Raw genomic sequence first — 18,778 nt, 5'->3', positions numbered from 1 at the left:
GTTTCTCTAATAACTTCCATATTTTTTTCAAGCCCAGCTAGTATCTTTAAAGTGAGGATTCTGAACTCTAGATCTGACATCGTACTAATGTCCGTATTGTGCTTCTCGGCTTTCTTATTGTGTATTCAAAAGCCACTTTCTCAGATCTAGGGTTAGAGTTAGGGTAGAGTCAGGATTAGTGTTAGTGTTAGGTTTAGGGGTTGTAGGTTACTGGTTAGTGGTTAAGATTAGGGTTAGGATTAGGGTTAGTGTTAGGTTATGTGTCTGGTGTCCTGCCGTTCAGAGACCTCTCCAGAGAGTTAGTGTTAGGGTTAATGTTAGGGTGAATGTTAGTATCAGGGTTAGAGGGGACTGGTTATTGGTTAGTAGTTAGGGCTTTGGATATGTGCCTGGTATCCTGAAATTCGATGAATTCTCCAGACACTAAATCCCTAGATTTTTGCTGGTGTGAGATTAGACATGGCATCCATCTCTGGAGCTGAGGCAAGGAGGGAATTTGGGGCTCTAAATCCTCTTTAAATGGATATTCAGTTGGTCCTTCTATTTTCTCTCTACCTGCACACCCATTTTCACATATAATACTAATTCTTACATGTTTGGTTCTTCTCCTGGATAATCAGGCTCCTTTTCAGCTTTTCTTATTGGGTGTTCATCAAGCCACTATCTCAGATCTAGGTTAGTTAACTTCCATCCATCCTACTTTTCCAAGTTACATAATTCTTTTCTTCTGTTTTCTGTCTCATGTTTTTTTCTAATGGTTTATGACTTTAGAAAATTTAGTTTTTTGCCCATTCTGATGGGGTATTGGGGGAAATGAAAATCTATTAACTTTCCTGAAAATTCTTCTCTATTTTTTATGAAAAATATTTCATCTTATATACACGTATACTCAGTCCTATTTTGTGATTGAAGATATGCTTATTTGAAGACTCAGTGTTTGCCATTTGTTATCATATGTTCAGATTTTCCCATGTAATGGATGTGTGCCATGTTAACTTGAAAGCAAAACTTATCATTTGCTTGACAAAATGATGGAATGCCATCCAGAGAGTCCTCGTGGTAACTTTGCCACCCTCCTTCTTCCCACTTGAGTAGTATTTGTATGAAGGAGCATTGGGCTCCAATCCTGACTCTTCCACTTATTAGCTCTATGAACTTAGGAAACTTTATTATCCTGGGCTTCTGTTTCTTCATTTGTAAAATTGGGACTTATAGTACTTTTGTATGTTTATGTGAAATCACCAAATCATACTACTTGGGCTCATAGTGAATGCTCATTGAGTGTCTGTTGAATTGTCAGTCTGAAAATATTGTAACCACCTATTCTAACATTGACACTGTATAAAGAAAATCAGCTATTTTAACTTGTAGAATGTTTTATGATTTTTTTCTTAATAGGTTTAAAATTTAGCTGAAATGTTTTTTATTTATAAAAATTTCAAATAGAAATTTTTAACTAGAAATTTTAAAATTAGATAACTTAATTTTAAGCATTTTTATTTATTTATTCATTCATTTTAAGGGGCTACTAACAAGAACTTTGTAAGCTTTAGTAATTGTGCTGACATAGTATCTCTTTTATCAGGACTGATATAATTGGTCTTGAGGTAAATCAGCTTACCAGTTCAATGCAATTGTGATGAGGATTAGAAAAATTAAATTCTACCTAGTGAGTCTTCAGTTATAGTTCTATAGATATGAAAGTGGTAATATTTCTTATAAGCCAAGATTTTAATATAGTTTATATTTACTTTTTTCTTCCTGCCTTTTCTTTCCCCCAAGGGAAAATAGCTGCTTCAGATCAGAAGCTCATATTTTTCTTACTTGATTGATTGTAGTAAACTAGCAAATGATTTACCTATATCTAGGTTCATCTTACTTTACTCTGTAGTCTGTTCAGTGTAAGTGAATGTTTCTGGATTGGAAATTTTAGAATTGCCCCTCTGCTCCTTAAAATTCTTCAGTGACTTCCTTTGGTCTAAAGCTTTAGGGTGGCATTCAAGACTTTTATGATCTGGCCCTCATCTGCCTTTCAGATGTAATCATGGGCCAGTCCTTCACCCCAAGCTTTAATCAAATCTCTAACTCCTTCAAGTTTTGTGATCTCAGTATATGTCAGACTTCTACTTAAAACCTACTTATCATTTGTGTTAGGAAAACTGAAGCTCTCCTTTCCCCTGTGACAGTAATTTTTAGTTATCCCCAAATCCCCTGACTAGATGTGAGTAGCTTGAAGTAGTAGTGATTTTTATTTTTATCTTTTTTTTTTCACTAGGGATGCCTAACATTTAAAGTTTGTTGATAAGGGGTGATTGTGTATTTTTGGCAATTTATAAACATTTTGTTTTATGAAATAGAAATTGTCATAATTTTACATATTTAAAATTGGGCAGACTCCGATTCAAATAATAAATATGTTTTATAGCCTTCAGTTTGGAAACCTGCAGAATTATGATCGCCATGTTGGATGTATCCTTGAATAAAAATAGAAAATACTAGAATATAGAATAATTGCTTTCTGAATATAACCAAGCAATTGTTGGCTATAAATGGCCCCATAGTAAATTGGAGACTTTAAAAATACTTTGTAAGATCCTGTTTGAATTCCATACTTTTCCATTTTTACGCAGGAATCTATTCATATGCTGAATCTGGCTAACTTGCAGAAGCATACTAACAATTTTTTAGTCAGTGATTTACAGTTTTGAGTCAAGTAAATTTTCTTTGGTATCAAAACTTATTTTTATTAATAAAACTATCAGAGAGATTACACAGGGAAAATGGGATTTAATGAATTCAAAGAACTTTGGGCAGCTCTTAATGCCTGGAAGCAAAACTTCATAACTATTGATCAAGACCACAGTGGCACAGTGGAACATCATGAATTGAATCAAGCCATTGCTGCTATGGGTAAGAATATTAAAATTCTTTAGAATCCATCCAGATCATCTTTGTTCTTTGATGAGATGAATCTCAATTGTTAAAATTTGTTAAGGAATATATTATTTCACCAGTTGTTGCCCAATTTAATTTCAAGATTGTAGATAAATTCTGAGTGAAGACCTTTAACAAAACCATTTTATCTATGATTTTTCCAAAAAATGATCTTTTATACGTTTTGGTTGATAAAATAATTTCTGAATTTCCTCTTTTGAGTATATTAAAATGTATTCCCCTAATTATTGGCACTCACGATTTATATTACATCTTTTGTAACTTGGTAAGATCTCTAATATTTATTTATTTAGTTATTTAGCTATTTATTTTTACCAAATTTTTTGAAATATAATTAATATGCAGTGTTATATTAGTTTCAGATGTACAACACTTCTATACATATCTATATCAGGTGTTCAGCCATTCTATATATTACTCAGTGTCCACCACAAATATATTCACCATCTGTCATCATACACTGTATATTATGACCTTATTGGCTGTATTCCCTATGCTGTATTTTTCATCCCTGTGACTTAATTTTTTTTAATTTTAATTTTTAAAAAATATTTTATTTATTTGAGAGAGAGACACAGAGAGAGAGAGCATGAGCAGGGTGGGGAGCACCAGATGGAGAGGGAGAAGCAGGCTCCCCACTGAGCACAGAGCCTGAGATGGGACTTGATCCCAGGACCCTGGGATCATGACCCAAGCTGAAGGCAGATGCTTAACCAACTGAGCCACCCAGGTGCCCTGACTTAATTATTTTTTAACTGGAAGTTTATACTTCTTAATCTCCCCTCTGGCAACCATCAGTTTGTTCTCTGTATTTAAGAATCTTTTTTTTTGTTTGTTCCTTTTTTCTTTGTTTGTTTTGTTTCTTAAATTCCATATATGAGTGAAATCATATGTCTTTCTCTGACTTATTTCACTTAGCATAATACCTTATATAGGTGCATCCATGTTGTTGCAAATGGCAAAAATCTCATTTTTTTCATGGCTGAGTAATATTTCATTGTATATATATACACCACATCTTTTTTATCTGTTTATCCGTTGATGGATACTTCAGTTGCTTCCATAATTTGGCTATTGTAAATAGTGCTGTAGTAAACAAAGGACTCCATATATCTTTTTGAGTTAGTGTCTTCTTTTCTTTGGGTAAATATCCAGTAATGGAATTACTGGATCATAGGGTAATTCTATTTTTAATTTTTTGAGGAACCTCTATACTGTTTCCACAGTGTCTGCACCAGTTTACATTCCTGCCAACACTGCAGGAAGTTTTTTTCTCCACATCCTCACCAATAATTGTTAGTCCTTGTCTTTTTGATTCTAGCCATTCTAACAGATGTAAGGGGGGTCTCTTATTGTGGTTTTGATTAGAATTTCCCTGATGGTGAGTGATGTTGAGCATATTTTTGTGTGTCTTTTGGCCATCTGTTTGTCCTCTTTGGAAATATGTCTATTTGGGTCCTCTGCCCATATTTAATTGAATTATTTGGAGTTTTTGGTGTTGAAGATGTTAAGTAGACTTATTGTAGTAATCATTTTGCAATATATACAACAATGGAATCATTATATCATACATCTGAAACTAATATAATTTTATATGCCAATTATACCTCAATGAAAAATTAAAAAGAAAAAAAGGAAATACAGAATTTGAATGATAGCAAAGATCACTAATAATCTTTGCTTTGATATTCTTTAAAGAACTATAAAATTATGAAATTGAAATATTGAAGCATTAAAATCTACAAAATACTCTAGACATTATTTAAAAATCAAAATATATTTTAAAAACACAAAAAGATCATTATTTGTTTTCTTAGCTTTGACTTTATTACAAAGCTAGAATTGTGATATTTAGGTACCACTTAACCACCTTATTACTTTATTAGTAATAAAGCCTTTGATAAATTTCAATGTGAATATACTTTGTTTCTAGCATATATTTCTATGGAATGAATTTTGGAAATTTATTTTATGATTATTTTTAAAGAAAATGCAATGTTGTGGTGCTCTTACGGTGTTTGGTTCTAGAAGTTTTAAAGTATAAATTCCTTTTTCTAGGTTATAGGTTGAGTCCTCAAACATTAACTGCTATTGTTAAACGGTACAGCAAGAATGGCCGAATCTTCTTTGATGATTATGTTGCTTGCTGTGTGAAGCTTCGAGCATTGACAGGTATTGATCATTTAAAAATGGGTGCAGTATTATGTAGATATGTTTCTGAATAGTATCTCTCATTTTCTTCAACAAGTTTGTAATAGTATGTATTTTTCACCTTTATTCACTGTTAAATCTAATCACTTTTAAGGCTTTAAAAATTTAGTAATATGAATAGTGAAAAATTGTTATAGCTCAATTTTGGAAAGTTTTCTTTATGTCTCAGTTGCCCAAGTTATGAAATCACTTGATTTGATAGAGAATGAAGAGAGAGAGAGGGAAGAAGGCAGTGGAGTAGGAGAACCATAGGCTTGTCTCTTCCCATGAACACAGCTAGATAACTGTCAAATCATCCTAAATACTCCAGAAACTGACCTGGAGATTGACAGAACAAACTCCACAACTAAAGGGAGAGAAGAGGCTCCATTGAAGAAGGTAGGAAGAGGAGAGATGTAGATCAGGAGAGAAGTGGATCACGGGTGCTGCAGAGAGGAGGAAGCCGTGGTCATGGAGAAGGGCAAGAGAGAAAGGAGCACCCAGGAATGCAAAGAACATTTCCCCAAAGCCACTGGCTTGGAAAAGGGGAGGGGCTGAGTTTTGTGAATTCTTGCAGTCAGTGGGGCTTAAAACCTGGACTTTTAAAGGTTAGGGTGCTTGGCTAGGGTAGAGCCCAGAGGGCACTGTGCTTCTCCTGGAGAGAAGGCAGGCAAACAACCAGGGGGCAGATAGCATGGAAATAATGATCTGAGGAATGCTTGGAGCACACGGGAGAGTATTTGCTCTTCTTAGAGCATGTCCCTGAGAGGCAGCCTTCAGGGAGACACCTCTCCAGGAACAAAGGAGCTGGCTGATGTCATTTCCCTCTCCCGCCCTTAGCATAAACACAGAACCACCTGCCGGAAGCAGTGCAACACTGACACTGGCTGTCTAACTTGTTTATACCAAACCTCACACCCCCGCACTCTGGCGGGACTGCCCTTCTCAGTCAAGCTTGCCTTAGTCCCAGTGTGGTGGGCTCTTCCCCCAAAGACCAGCACAAGCCCCTGCCCACACCGTGTCTCCCAACCAGAGAATTCTGCAGGGCCTCAGTTCTGGTGCAAGTGGTGTTAGGTCTGATTTCAGAAGCAGACCAGAGCACACCTACTTAAAACTGGCCACAGTCTGGCCAAGGACCGAACATTGCCCACAGCAGGTAAGTGGAGCCTCTGAAAACACCTAGCCTGAGGGACAGAGCAGCCAAAAGACAAGAACAGAGCACATGGAGCACACACCAGAGACACTCCCTGAAGTGCCAGGCCCTGGGCACTACGTGATGACCTCTTCATAAAGCAGTTACTTTCAGGAGCAAGTGACATAACTGGCTTTTCGAACACATAGAAGAAAGCAGAGACTTAGACAAAATGCCGAGATGGAGGAAGTTATCTGAAATGAAAGAACAGGATAAGGCCACGGCCAGAGATCCCAGCAAAACAGATATAAGTAACATGCCTGATGGAGAATTTAAAGCAACAATCATAAGGATACTCACTGGGCTTCAGAAAAGAATAGAAGACATCAGTGAGACCCTTACTACAGAGGTAAAAAAGCTAAGAAAGAATCAACCAGAGATGAAGAATGCAGTAAATGAGATTGGAAACAGGCTTGATGCAATGAACAGCAGGCTGGAAGAAGGAATGAATTAGTGACCTAGAAGACAAAATAATGGAAAATAATGAAGCTCAACAAAAGAGAGAAAGAAAAATTATGGAATATGAGAATAGACTTAGGGAACTCAGTGATTCCATCAAACAATAACATTTGTAATAGAGGCATCCCAGAAGAAGAAGAGAGAGAAAAGGGGGCAGAAAATTTATTTGGGGAGAAAAAAAAGAAGCTGAAAACTTCCCTAATCTGGGGAAGGAAACAAACATCCAGATCCAGGAGGCACAAAGAACTCCCTTCAAAATCAACAAAAGCAGGCCACACCAAGACATAGTGTAATTAAATTTGCAAAATATAAGTGATAGAGGAAAAAAATCTTAAAAAAAAAAAAAAATCCTTAACTTAGAAGAGAGGACCCAAAGATTAGCTGGAGATTTATCAGCAGAAATTTGGCAGGCCAGAAGAGAGTGGCATGATTTATTCAAGATACTGAATGGGAAAAATCTGTAGCCAAGAATATTGTATTCAGCAAGGCTTTCATTCAGAATAGAAGGAGTTTCCCAGACAAAAAAAACTAAAGGAGTCTGTGACCACTAAACCAGCCCTGCAAGAATATTAAAGGGGACTCTTTGAGTGCAATGGAGAGACCAAAAGTGACAAAGACAAGAAAGGATCAGAGAAAATCTCCAGAAACAATGACAAAACAAGTAATAAAATGGCACTAAATCCATATCTCTCAGTAATTATTTTGAATGTAAATGGACTAAATGCTCCAATCAAAAGACATAGGGTGTCAGAATGGATAAAAAAATTAGACCCATCTATATGCTGCTTACAAGAGACTCATTTTAGACCTAAAGACAGCTGCAGATTGAAATTAAGGGGATGGAGAAATATTTATCACACAAATGGATGTCAAAAGAAAGGCAGAGTAGCAATACTTTCTATCAGGCAAACTAGACTTTAAAGCAAAGACTGTAACAAGAGATGAAGAAGGGCACTATATCATAATAAAAGGGACAATTCAATAAGATCTATCAGTTGTAAATATTTATGTACCAAATGAGAGTACCCAAATATATAAAACAATAACAAACATAAAGGAACTAATTGATAATAATACAATAATAGCAGGGGACTTTAATGCCCCGCTTACATCAATGGACAGCTCATCTAAACAGAAAATAAACAAGGAAACAATGTTTTTGAATGACACACTGGACCAGATGACTTAACAGATATATTCAAAACATTCCATCCTAAAACAGCATAATACGCATTCTTTTCACTTGCCTATGGAACATTCTCCAGAATAGATCACATATTAGGTCACAAATCAGGCCTCAACAAATACCAAAAGATTGAAATCTTACCATACATCTTTTCTGACCACAACACTATGAAACGAGAAGTCAACCACAAGACAAAATTTGGAAAGTTAAACAACATCGTGCTAAACATGGGTCAACCAGGAAATAAAATAAGAAATGAAAAAATACAGGGACACAAATGAAAATTTAAACACAATGGTCCAAAACCTTTGGGATGCAGCAGTGTGGTCCTAAACAGGAAGTATATGACAATACCAGCCTACCTCAAGAAGCAAGAAAAATCTCAGATAAACAACCTAATTTTATACCTAAAGGAGCTAGAAGGAAAACAAAACAAAAACAAAAAGACAACAAAGGGAACCTAAAGCCAGGAGAAGGAAGGAAATAATAAAGATTAGAGCAGAAATAAATGATATAGAAACTAAACCATCAAAAAACAGATCAGTGAAGTCAGGACCTCATTCTTTGAAAACATTAATAAAATTGATAAGCCTCTAGCCAGACTTAACAAAAAGAAAAGAGAAAGGACCCAAATAAATCACAAATGAGAGAGAAGAAATAACGACCAACACCACAAAAATGCAATTAGAAGATTATGAAAAATTATATGTCAACAAATTAGACAACCTGGAAGAAATGGACAAATTCCTAGACACATATAAGCTACTAAAACTGAAACAGGAAGAAATAGAACACTTGAATAGACTGATAACCAGCAAAGAAATTGAATCTGTTATCAAAAAAGGCCCAATAAACATAAGTCTAGGGTCAGATGGTTCCTAGGCAAATTCCACCAAATTTATTTTATTTTTTTTAAAGATTTTATTTATTTATTAGAGAGAGAGAGAGCGCACATGAGATGAGGGAGGGTCAGAGGGAGAAGCAGACTCCCTGCTGAGCAGGGAGCCCGATGCGGGACTCGATCTAGGGACTCCAGGATCATGACCTGAGCTGAAGGCAGTCGCTTAACCAACTGAGCCACCCAGGCGCCCCAGAATTCCGCCAAGTTTAAAGAAGAGTTAAAACCTTTTCTTCTCGAACTATTCCAAAAAATAGAAAAGGAAGGAAAACTTTTAAACTTATTTTATGAGGCCAGCAATACCCTAATACCAAAACCAGATAAAGATTTCTCTAAAAAAAGAGAACTACAGGTGATATCTCTGATGAACATGGACACAAAAATTCTCCATAAAATATTAGCAAACCGAATCCAATAGCACATTAAAAGAATCATTCACTATGATCAAGTGGGATTTATTCCTGGGTTGCAAGGGTGGTTCATTATTTGCAAATCAATCATCATGGTACACCACATTAATAAAAGAAAGGATAAGAACCATGTGATCATTTCAATAGATGTAGAAAAAGCATTTGACAAAGTACAATATCCATTTATGATTTAAAAAAAAAAACCCTCAACAAAGGAGGTTTAGAGGGAACATACATCAATATGATAAAGGTCATATATGAATAAGACCCACAGCTAATACCATCCTCAATGAGGAAAAACAGCTTTTCCTCTATGGTCAGGAACAAGACAGGGATGTCTACTCTCACCACTCTTATTTAACATAGTACTGGAAGTTCTAGCAAGCAATCAGACAACAAAAAGTAATAAAAGGCAACCAGATCAGCAAGGAAGAAGTCAAACTTTCACTATTTGCAGGTGACATGATACTTTATATAGAAAACCTGAAAGACTCCACCAAAAAATTGCTAGAACTGATACACAAATTCAGTGAAGTCATAGGATACAAAAACCAATGTACAGAAATCTGTTGCATTTCTACATACCAATAATGAAGCAGCAGAAAGAGAAATTAAGGAATCAGTCCCATTTACAATTGCACCAAAAACATTCCATGCTCAGGGATTGAAAGAACAGATATTGTTAAAATGTCTATACTACGCGAAGCAGTCTGCACATTAAATGCAATCAATATCAGCAATATTTTTCAGAGTTAGAACCATCCTAAAATTTGTATGGAACCACAAAAGACCTTGAATAGCCAAAGCAACCTTGAAAAAGCAAAGCAAAGCTGGAGGGATCACAATTCCAGACTTCATGTTATATTAAAAGCTGTAGTAATCAAAACAGTATAGTGCTGGCACAAAAGCAGACACATAGATCAATGGAACAGAACAGAAAACCCAAGAGGGAACCCACAACTATGTGGTCAGTTAATCTTCCAACAAAGCAGGAAAGAATATCCAGTGGGAAAAAACAAATGGTATTGGGAAAACTGGACAGCAACATGCAAAAGAATGAAACTGGGCCACTTTTTTACACCATACACAAAATAAATTCAAAATGGATTAAAGACCTAAATGTGAGACATGAAACCATAAAAATCCTAGAGAAGAAAGCAGTAACCTCTGTGACCTCAGCTGTAGCAACTTCTTTCTGGATAGGTCTCCTGAGGCAAGGGAAACAAAAGCAAAAATAAACTATTGGGACTTCATCAAAATAAAACGCTTCTGCACAGTGATGTAATCAACAAAACTAAAAGGCAACCTACAGGATGGGAGAAGATATTTGCAAATGACATATTTGATAAAGAGTTCCTATCCAAAATACATAAAGAACTTATAAAATTCAACACCCAAAAAACAAATAATCCAATTAAAAAGTGGGCAGAAGAAATGAATAGACATTTTTGCAGAGAAGACATCCAGATGGCTAACAGACACATGAAAAGATGCTCCACACCACTGATCATCAGGGAAATACAAATCAAAACTACAATGTGATAAGCACCTCACACCTGTCAGAATGGCTAAAAACAACACAAGAAACAATAGGTGTTGGTGAGGATGTGGAGAAAGGGGAACCTTCTTGCCCTGTTGGTGGGAATGCAAACTGGTACAGCCACTGTAGAAAACAGTATGAAGGTTCCTCAAAAAGTTTAAAATAGAACTACTTTGCCATCCAGCAATTGGACTACTAGGTATTTAGCCAAATACAAAAATACTAACACAAAGGGATACATGCACCCCGATGTTTATAACAGCATTATCTATAATAGCCAAATTATGGAAACAGCCCAAGTATCTATCAGTTGACAAATGGATAAAGAAGATGTGAGATATATATATATATATATATATATATACATATGTATGTATATATCCCCAGTGGAATATTACTCAGCCATAAAAAAGAATGAAATCTTGCCATTTGCAAAGACATGGATGGAGCTAGAGAGTATTAAGCTAAGTGAAATAAGTCAGAGAAAGACAAATGCCATATGATTTCACTCATGTGAAATTTAAGGAACAAAACAAATGTGCAATGGGAAAAAGAGAGGGAGAGAAAGAGGCAAACCAAGAAACAGACTTTTAACTATAGAGAACAAACTGATGGTTACCAGAAGGGAGGTGGGTGAGGGGAATGGGGGAAATAGGTGATGGGGGGATTAAGAAACACATTTGTTGTGATGAGCACTGGATGATGTATGGAATTGTTAAATCATGATATTGTACCCCCAAAACTAATATTGCACTATATGTTAACTAATTTAAATAAAAACTGAAACTTTTGAGTATGAAATTAGTCATTTTTTTAGTGCAAGTATTTGAAACTATATATTTAAAATTTTAATATTTTTTGTTTGCTTGTTTAAAGATTTCTTTAGGAGAAGAGACCACTTGCAACAAGGGGTTGTGAATTTTGTATATGATGATGTGAGTATTCTGATATTTACACTGTGTTCTAGATGTGTTCAGTTGTCAAAAAATTTAAGTGATCCCTGGTATCAGTACTGGGATTAATATGTTTTATAGACCATATTCTTTTTCTGTTTTTTTCAGCTAAATGCAAATATGATTTGGTATTTGTACAAATACCAACTTGACTTTATATTAAACATAAAGATACTTCTAAATTTCATGACATGTTTTTGGCAGTTTATCTTTCAAGTCATTTTTTTAAAACATTTTATTTATTTATTTGTCAGAGAGAGCACAAGCAGAGGGAGCAAAAGAGGGAGAAGCAGGCTCCCCACTGAGCAAGGAGCCCGCTGCGGGACTCAATCCCAGGAACCTGGGATCGTGACCTGAGCTGAAGGCAGACTCTTGACTACTGAGCCACCCAGGCATCCCATCTTTCAAATCATTTTTAAGGGCAAAACTACCACTATTTTTATAAAGAGTAGTTTACTCTTGGTGATATTAAGAGAGAGGAAATTTTCATATATGACAGATTAGGACACTGTTCATTTCTCGTTTCAAATGGTTGCAGTTAGCATCATCCCATTTTTTTAATTGAATCTATAGGAAAATTATATTTTACATGTACATCAATGTTTCGGGGTTTTTGTTTTGTTTTTGTTATACGGAAGTTAGAGGGTCAGCATTTCCCTACTGGTATATCCCGGTTTACATTACAAGCCTTGGAAACATTTAAAACTTTCCCTGTTGTGAAAATGCTTTTATGGAGTATAATTAATCAAAAACAAAAACCATTTTATTGTTACCAGCTGATGATTTTGCTTATGTATTAGTTTTTGCAGGGTACTATGGCAATTTGAATGTCTAGAATTTGAAAGCTGAAGAAACACTGTGAATTTTTTTACCTGGAAGAAATGAACTGGACTACTTTGAATTTGAAGCTTTGGGGGCTTTTCTGTGTTTCTCTTTGTTAAACCTGTTCCCTTTCTATGTGTTTTTACTTTAGTGCATAGTTCAAAGCAATAAAAGAAGTGCTTTTGTATTTGGAATATTAATTGCTTTTAGAAAAGTTATCACTTAACAGGTATCTGTATGGTATCCTAAAATATTGGTATATGATGAATTGATATAAATACCTTTTAACTTTAATTTTTAACATTGTTAACCCAGAAGAATGTACTTACAAGAGACTATATAAGAAGCCAAATAATGAAAGTCTAGATAAAGCTAATGTATACTTACCAGAAGGTTACAAATTATACTTTGAAATTTTGTTTGTAGTCATTGGTTGTGAAAGGGAGCTAGAAGGAGAAGCCTGGATTTTGTGCCATATTTGTAAGAGAGTTTATTCCTTGATCACATAATTCAAGAACAGAAACTCACTGGTCTTTGTCTATGAAGAGAGAAAGTTCCTAAAATTTTATGTTACATCACCTTAGGTGCACCATAAATTAACCTATAGAAATAAGGCTACAGGAGGCATTTTTTTTCCTTTGTTTTTGTCAGTGCATATTTTTTTCAATATGCTTTTTTGTCTTCTGTGGAAAAAAGTTCTTAATAAACATCCTTTTGTGACTGTACTTTTTTTCATTAGTGACAACAAAGCCTAAAATGGTATCTTCCTTTTAAATCTAGACTTTCTGGAAGTGATACATATTTTTAATGAGATGTCAACATTTCAGTGTATTCTGTGAAGCTAAATTGTTTTATATATATAATGCCAACTGTTCACAAAATTAAAAAACAAGTAATCTACCACTTTGCTTAAATGTTCAGAAATTTTAAGTTTGACTTTCTCAACATTAGCTGCGGGTTTACCATTGGCATTGGTAAACTGGTAAGTCGTTGAGCGCAGGTGTGTAATGTGGGGGGTACTGACCACAGGTGGCACCATGGCCTGTTTCTGTGGCATTACTGTGGAAAGTTGCAAAGTGGTCATCAAATCCTTAGCATTTAAGATCCCTGGTATGAGCTGTTGTAATTAATCCAGCTGCTTTCCTGGCAAATGTTCTGTCTTTCTTAGTGAAGATTTAAAAAACATGTATTTTTCTTACACTTTAACTGAAGGTCTTCCAGTTTAAAATGTGAGTACAAATTGACATGATTTTAGTATGACTGGTGACCAAATTAATTAGGCTTTTTATAAAATTCTGTGTTTCTTAAAGGGTGGAGGGTGAATGGCAGTATCTTGAAAGAAAACTTTTTATAAACTCACAGAATTTTAAATCAACTTTTACTTTTAACAGTCCTGGAAAGGAAGTATTGGATAGTCATTTTGATATTATAATTTTATACAATTAGCTATCATTTGGTCAGCAGTATAAAATGTGTGATGAAATAATCCATATACTTTTGTCCTCTGGATGTTTTTTTCCATGAACATATATTTGATAATGTGAGAGGATGTTAACTGAGCCATTAAAAAAAAAATACAGGATTCTAATTAGAAGTCTTGTTGGGAAAAACTAATGTAAACACACTCATATCATTCATGTTGAATAAGGGTGATAATATGACTCAGCAGCCTGGGATCTTAACAGCCAGTTTACAGGTAATCTAGTCACTGTACTGTTCTGAGGTCTGTTCTAGTTTTTCTTTACTTGGAGGCTACTGGTTGAGGCAAAACTTTAAAAATGACATATGGTATTCTTCATATAAATTTCTGCCAGATGACACTTTGTATTAGAACTCTTTATATAAGGCGCCTGGGTGGCTCAGTTGGTTAAGCGACTGCCTTCAGCTCAGGTCATGATCCCAGGGTCCTGGGATCGAGTTCCCGCTCTCCCACTCCCCCTGCTTGTGTTCCCTCTCTCGCTGTGTCTCTCTCTGTCAAATAAATAAATAAAAATAAAAAGTCTTTAAAAAAAAAAAAAAAAAGAACTCTTTATATGATTCTCTAACTCATCCTCTTCCAAAGGTGTTCTTATGAATTTTGGTCGTAGGAGATCTGTGAAGGAGTTTCGATGAGCAAATGTACTTGGGAAATTTTCACCTTTTTCAGGGAGTTTGATAAAGCCTAAGGTACATAAAATCCTGTTTACTTTTATTTGACCCAGTTTTTTCCAAACTTTTTTGACCACAGAACCCCTTTCTCTAGCAAAGCTGATTTTCCATGCCAATCCAACTTACTTGTCAGACAGTTCTTTTGCCCTTTCCATTAAACAGATAATCTTACCAGACGTTAGCCATTGAGAATATTTTACTTGGATTTTTATACTGAAATGCAATTCACTTTTTGATGCTCTCAAGATAATTGATGTAAACAGACATCCATTACACATAAAAATTAAATAGTGGATGATGAACAATGACTGGAATATGAATATAATGTAGTTTGTACTGTTTAACTCACACCCAGTTTTCTTGTAATGATGTAAATTATTGAATAATGTACACTCTTAACATCTAAGTGCTTTTATTTGTACAGTAAACATGTTTCCATGTCATTTTGAGAATTTTTTAATAAACATTCAAATAGCTTGCTGTAAAGTTTGTATCATACAAAATCTGTTACATATATGAGATGCTTCAGTTCAAATAACAGTGCAGTAATTCACCCCTACCTATTAACACTGCCAAATGATTATGATTAAATATCAGGTATTGCGCTTCTATTTTGAGTGGCAGTTTACACATTTTAAATTACATCAAGGGGAAATCAACACTATTTTGAATCTTAATTTGGTCCACTTTAAGTGTAATTTCAAGGACTGTGCTCATGTGATCTATTTAAGCATGCATTCAGAAACAGAAAGTAATTTAAAAATGTCAAATGATATGTTTATTTCCAGAAAAGGTATTCACCCTGGAAGAAAGTAAAATTTATTAACGTAGTTTAAAGTCTGTGCAATTTAAAAAATGAGAAAAAATATCAATTTGTGATTATTTAAGTAAAATACACAAATCAAGTTCACTTGTACTGTTATGACATTACTAAACGGGACAAGCTAAATACTATTTGTCAGAAATGTGCTTCTCTTTTGTCCTTTATGTTTGACAGACTCATAGATGATATGTTTTCTCTATTAGTCGCAGTTTTCTGGGAACTTAGTAGGAATACATTTGTGAAAGTCTGGTGATTATATTTAGTGAGTAAAAATCCAAGACTTCTTTGCGGTTAGCATTTTTTTTTTTTTCTTTTAAACTTCAAAATGCAACCATGGTGTTTTATTACTTTGAAACTTGTATTTAAAAACCACATTTTTTTTGGTCTTATAGCACTTTGAAATAAATGTACAATGCTAAGCTATCATCTAAGAGTATGTCTAGACTTTATAATAAAATTAGATGATACAAAGAGAAAACAAATATTGAGAACTTCTGTTATAGTGATGAATGCAGAGAGGATTTTAAACGAATACCGGTTTAGGTAATTTGTAGTCTAGAATAAGGTTATAACATCATATATGTCCATATGTTAAATTTTTTCCTGTAATTTAGAATACTGAGCACAAAACTACTTTCCAGCAAGACACTAGGATACTTATGAAAAATTTATGTCTGACTCACTATCAACTCATTATTTGGATGCTGGGAAATCTGTGCTTTTAATTGTTTCTTGCCATGTCTTTTTCTGCTTGTTTTAAAAAAACGTATTTTACTGGCATATGAAGGAAAGAGCCTTATATTATGTAACATTCCTTTTAACCAGGTAGCTTGGTAATATACAGCTGTGTGTATTATTTTGCAAGCATTCAGAACTCAGGTGTGCTTCTGTGTATGTGCATATATATAGCAAGTAGACATTGGCAGGACTCCTACATTACTGTGATGTGCCATACAGTTAGGGGGGGAAGAGGGTCCTTGCCTATGAGCTACTTGTATTTCCAGGTGTACCCCTTCCACAACATCAGAGATGCTGGCCATCTGGAAAGCTTACAGGAAATGACAATTGGGCTCTGTCATCCTTCAATAGCTATAGTCAGAGACAAATAAGCCAGAAATTAGTACCTTCTTCTGACACATTGTATGTGTGTGTTTGGGGGGGGTGTGTCCCAGCCTTTTCCCTTAAGCATGAAAATATAAATATATACACACAGTCATTGGCATTTTAGCTGGCTGTATTTAATCACATTTTATCTTGCTGTGATCACTGAAATTTCAAAGGGTAACCTGAACAGGTATGAATGTTCCAGAAACATACTAAATAAAGACCCATATTCTTTTGAAAGTCATAGGCCATTTTAAAAAAAATTAGGATTAGCCAAACTTTTGGATGCATATGTAATTTCCCAAAGCTATCTAAATACGTCACCCCCAAATTCATCTTATGCAAGAGATTTTAAGTTTTTAAATAATTAGCTTATTCGTACTTTGATTCTCATTTTCTAATCAGCCTCACTTAAAGATACCAGTACATTGCTTTCTGATAATCTATATTTGATTTGGTTTTTCATTTATTATATAGGGAAATGTTCTCTTGGCTTTTTAAACCTTAAGAAATGGATGGTGGGGAATCTAAGCCACTAAATGGACCAAATAGTCTTTAGCTTAGAAAATGCCATATTGTGACCAACAAATTTTATTGAAAAGATTTCTCTGAAGATAGTTGGATTTTTTTTTTCTTAAATAATAGATAAATGATTCTGGGGGGGAAATTAAGCGCATATGAAACTTAGGCAAATGAAAATAATGTAATCTGGATATTTCCATTCTTGATGAAAAAAAAATGAACCATGTACACATTATACGGAATTCGTGTCCCATGTAATTTGAAGCCCACTTAGTTATCGGAAATCTTAAGTAATGAAACAATAAATGTTTCAGTAAATTACCATTATGTTCTTGCTAGCCAATAAGAAGAAGTGAAGTGTTTTTATGTTTCTTTAATTTTAGATTTAATGCTTTTTACCACTCAGTCCAGTTTACTGGTGTCCCAGTGGAACTCCGTAAACTGTAGCAGCACTGTTACAGTTATGTGATTTCATGAAATACATCAGCACCACCATGCCTATATCTAGCACTATGCCTAGGAAAATGTTGGAAATAGTTGGCTTCTCTAATAAAAGTATTCTAACTAGCTAATGAGATTTACTTTCTTTTTCCCCAAAATAATTTCTTTTACAAATTCTTGAATTTTCATGTATAAATAGATCAGAAATTATATGCTTCGTTCTTAAATTATGTATATATACTATATTTTCAATACAACTTGTACACTTTTAGCTACCAAAAATTTGCAACCATTTTTACATGAAATTTACATTTTTCTTATTTACAGTTATTTGTAGAAGGTTATTGCAAAACTAGTTGTGCAAGTAGATTACACTGTCAATACCACATACCAATCTTTGAAGAAAATATTTGCTAAAAAATAAATATTTCTGCACAGAGTATTTCAAAAGCATCATGATTTCATGCTACATTATGTGCATAAAGACTAGGAAAAAGTATGTGTTTTGGTAGATTGTTTCTTTACGTTTAAAGCATTCCAAGGTACTTACTACTTAACCAATGTGAGTGAGCTTCTTTGTATCAGATGACTGACATTTTCAAGTGATTACACACATTATTTTTGAAATGTACTATTTAACCGGCAAACATTCTGATGTACATTTTCCTATCAAAATCATAGAATGCAAATTTCAGCTAAAAAGAGGTAATGTGTCTTTCGTTAAAATCTGTAGGTGCATAGGAGATGAGAACTAGGGATTCCTCAGTATTTTTATTACTTTTTTTAATATTTGGGAAAAAGTGTAGCATATAATTTCAATGCTGTAATTATAGAGGCATTTTGAAGACGCTATGGAGGAGGTAATTATAAGATTACTGATCCTTGAATTTTACTCCTAAATAAGGATGATGGAATGGTGTGGCATCTTCTTACAGGTATTCAAAATACTTAATACATACTTAATATATGTTAATAATGTATATAGTGACAGTACAAAAAAAGATATGGTTTAAATACTAACAGGTGTGATTATTTTCAACTTAAAAGCAATACACACGAGGGAAGTACCAAAAATACAGGTTAAACATACAGTGCTTTAAAACCGTAAGTGTACCAAATTATTTTGTATCTTTTA

At 34.4% G+C, this 18,778-nt stretch overlaps 1 protein-coding gene across 5 annotated transcripts in view; it reads left to right on the top strand.

Annotated features, from left to right (window-relative positions):
• GCA (grancalcin) overlaps nt 1–15,239 on the top strand; it is a 52,109-nt gene extending 36,870 nt beyond the window's left edge. For 3 of the 5 annotated variants that reach the window (XM_081814302.1, XM_081814303.1, XM_081814300.1), the window contains 5 exons: nt 2,426–2,469; nt 2,763–2,910; nt 5,014–5,127; nt 11,707–11,765; nt 12,038–12,577. In XM_081814302.1, coding sequence (XP_081670428.1) covers nt 2,426–2,469; nt 2,763–2,910; nt 5,014–5,127; nt 11,707–11,765; nt 12,038–12,088 — 416 coding nt within the window. In that variant the 3' untranslated portion in view covers nt 12,089–12,577. The other 2 variants (XM_081814301.1, XR_014143572.1) reach the window with 2 other exon arrangements.
• The last annotated feature ends 3,539 nt before the right edge of the window (nt 15,240–18,778 follow it).

This window comes from Leptonychotes weddellii, chromosome 3 (assembly GCF_054177405.1).
Source record: "Leptonychotes weddellii isolate Sample4059 chromosome 3, ASM5417740v2, whole genome shotgun sequence".
Classification (NCBI taxonomy): domain Eukaryota; kingdom Metazoa; phylum Chordata; class Mammalia; order Carnivora; family Phocidae; genus Leptonychotes; species Leptonychotes weddellii.
Note: the sequence above shows the minus strand (reverse complement) of the source record. Positions and strands in the feature narration are given on the sequence as shown.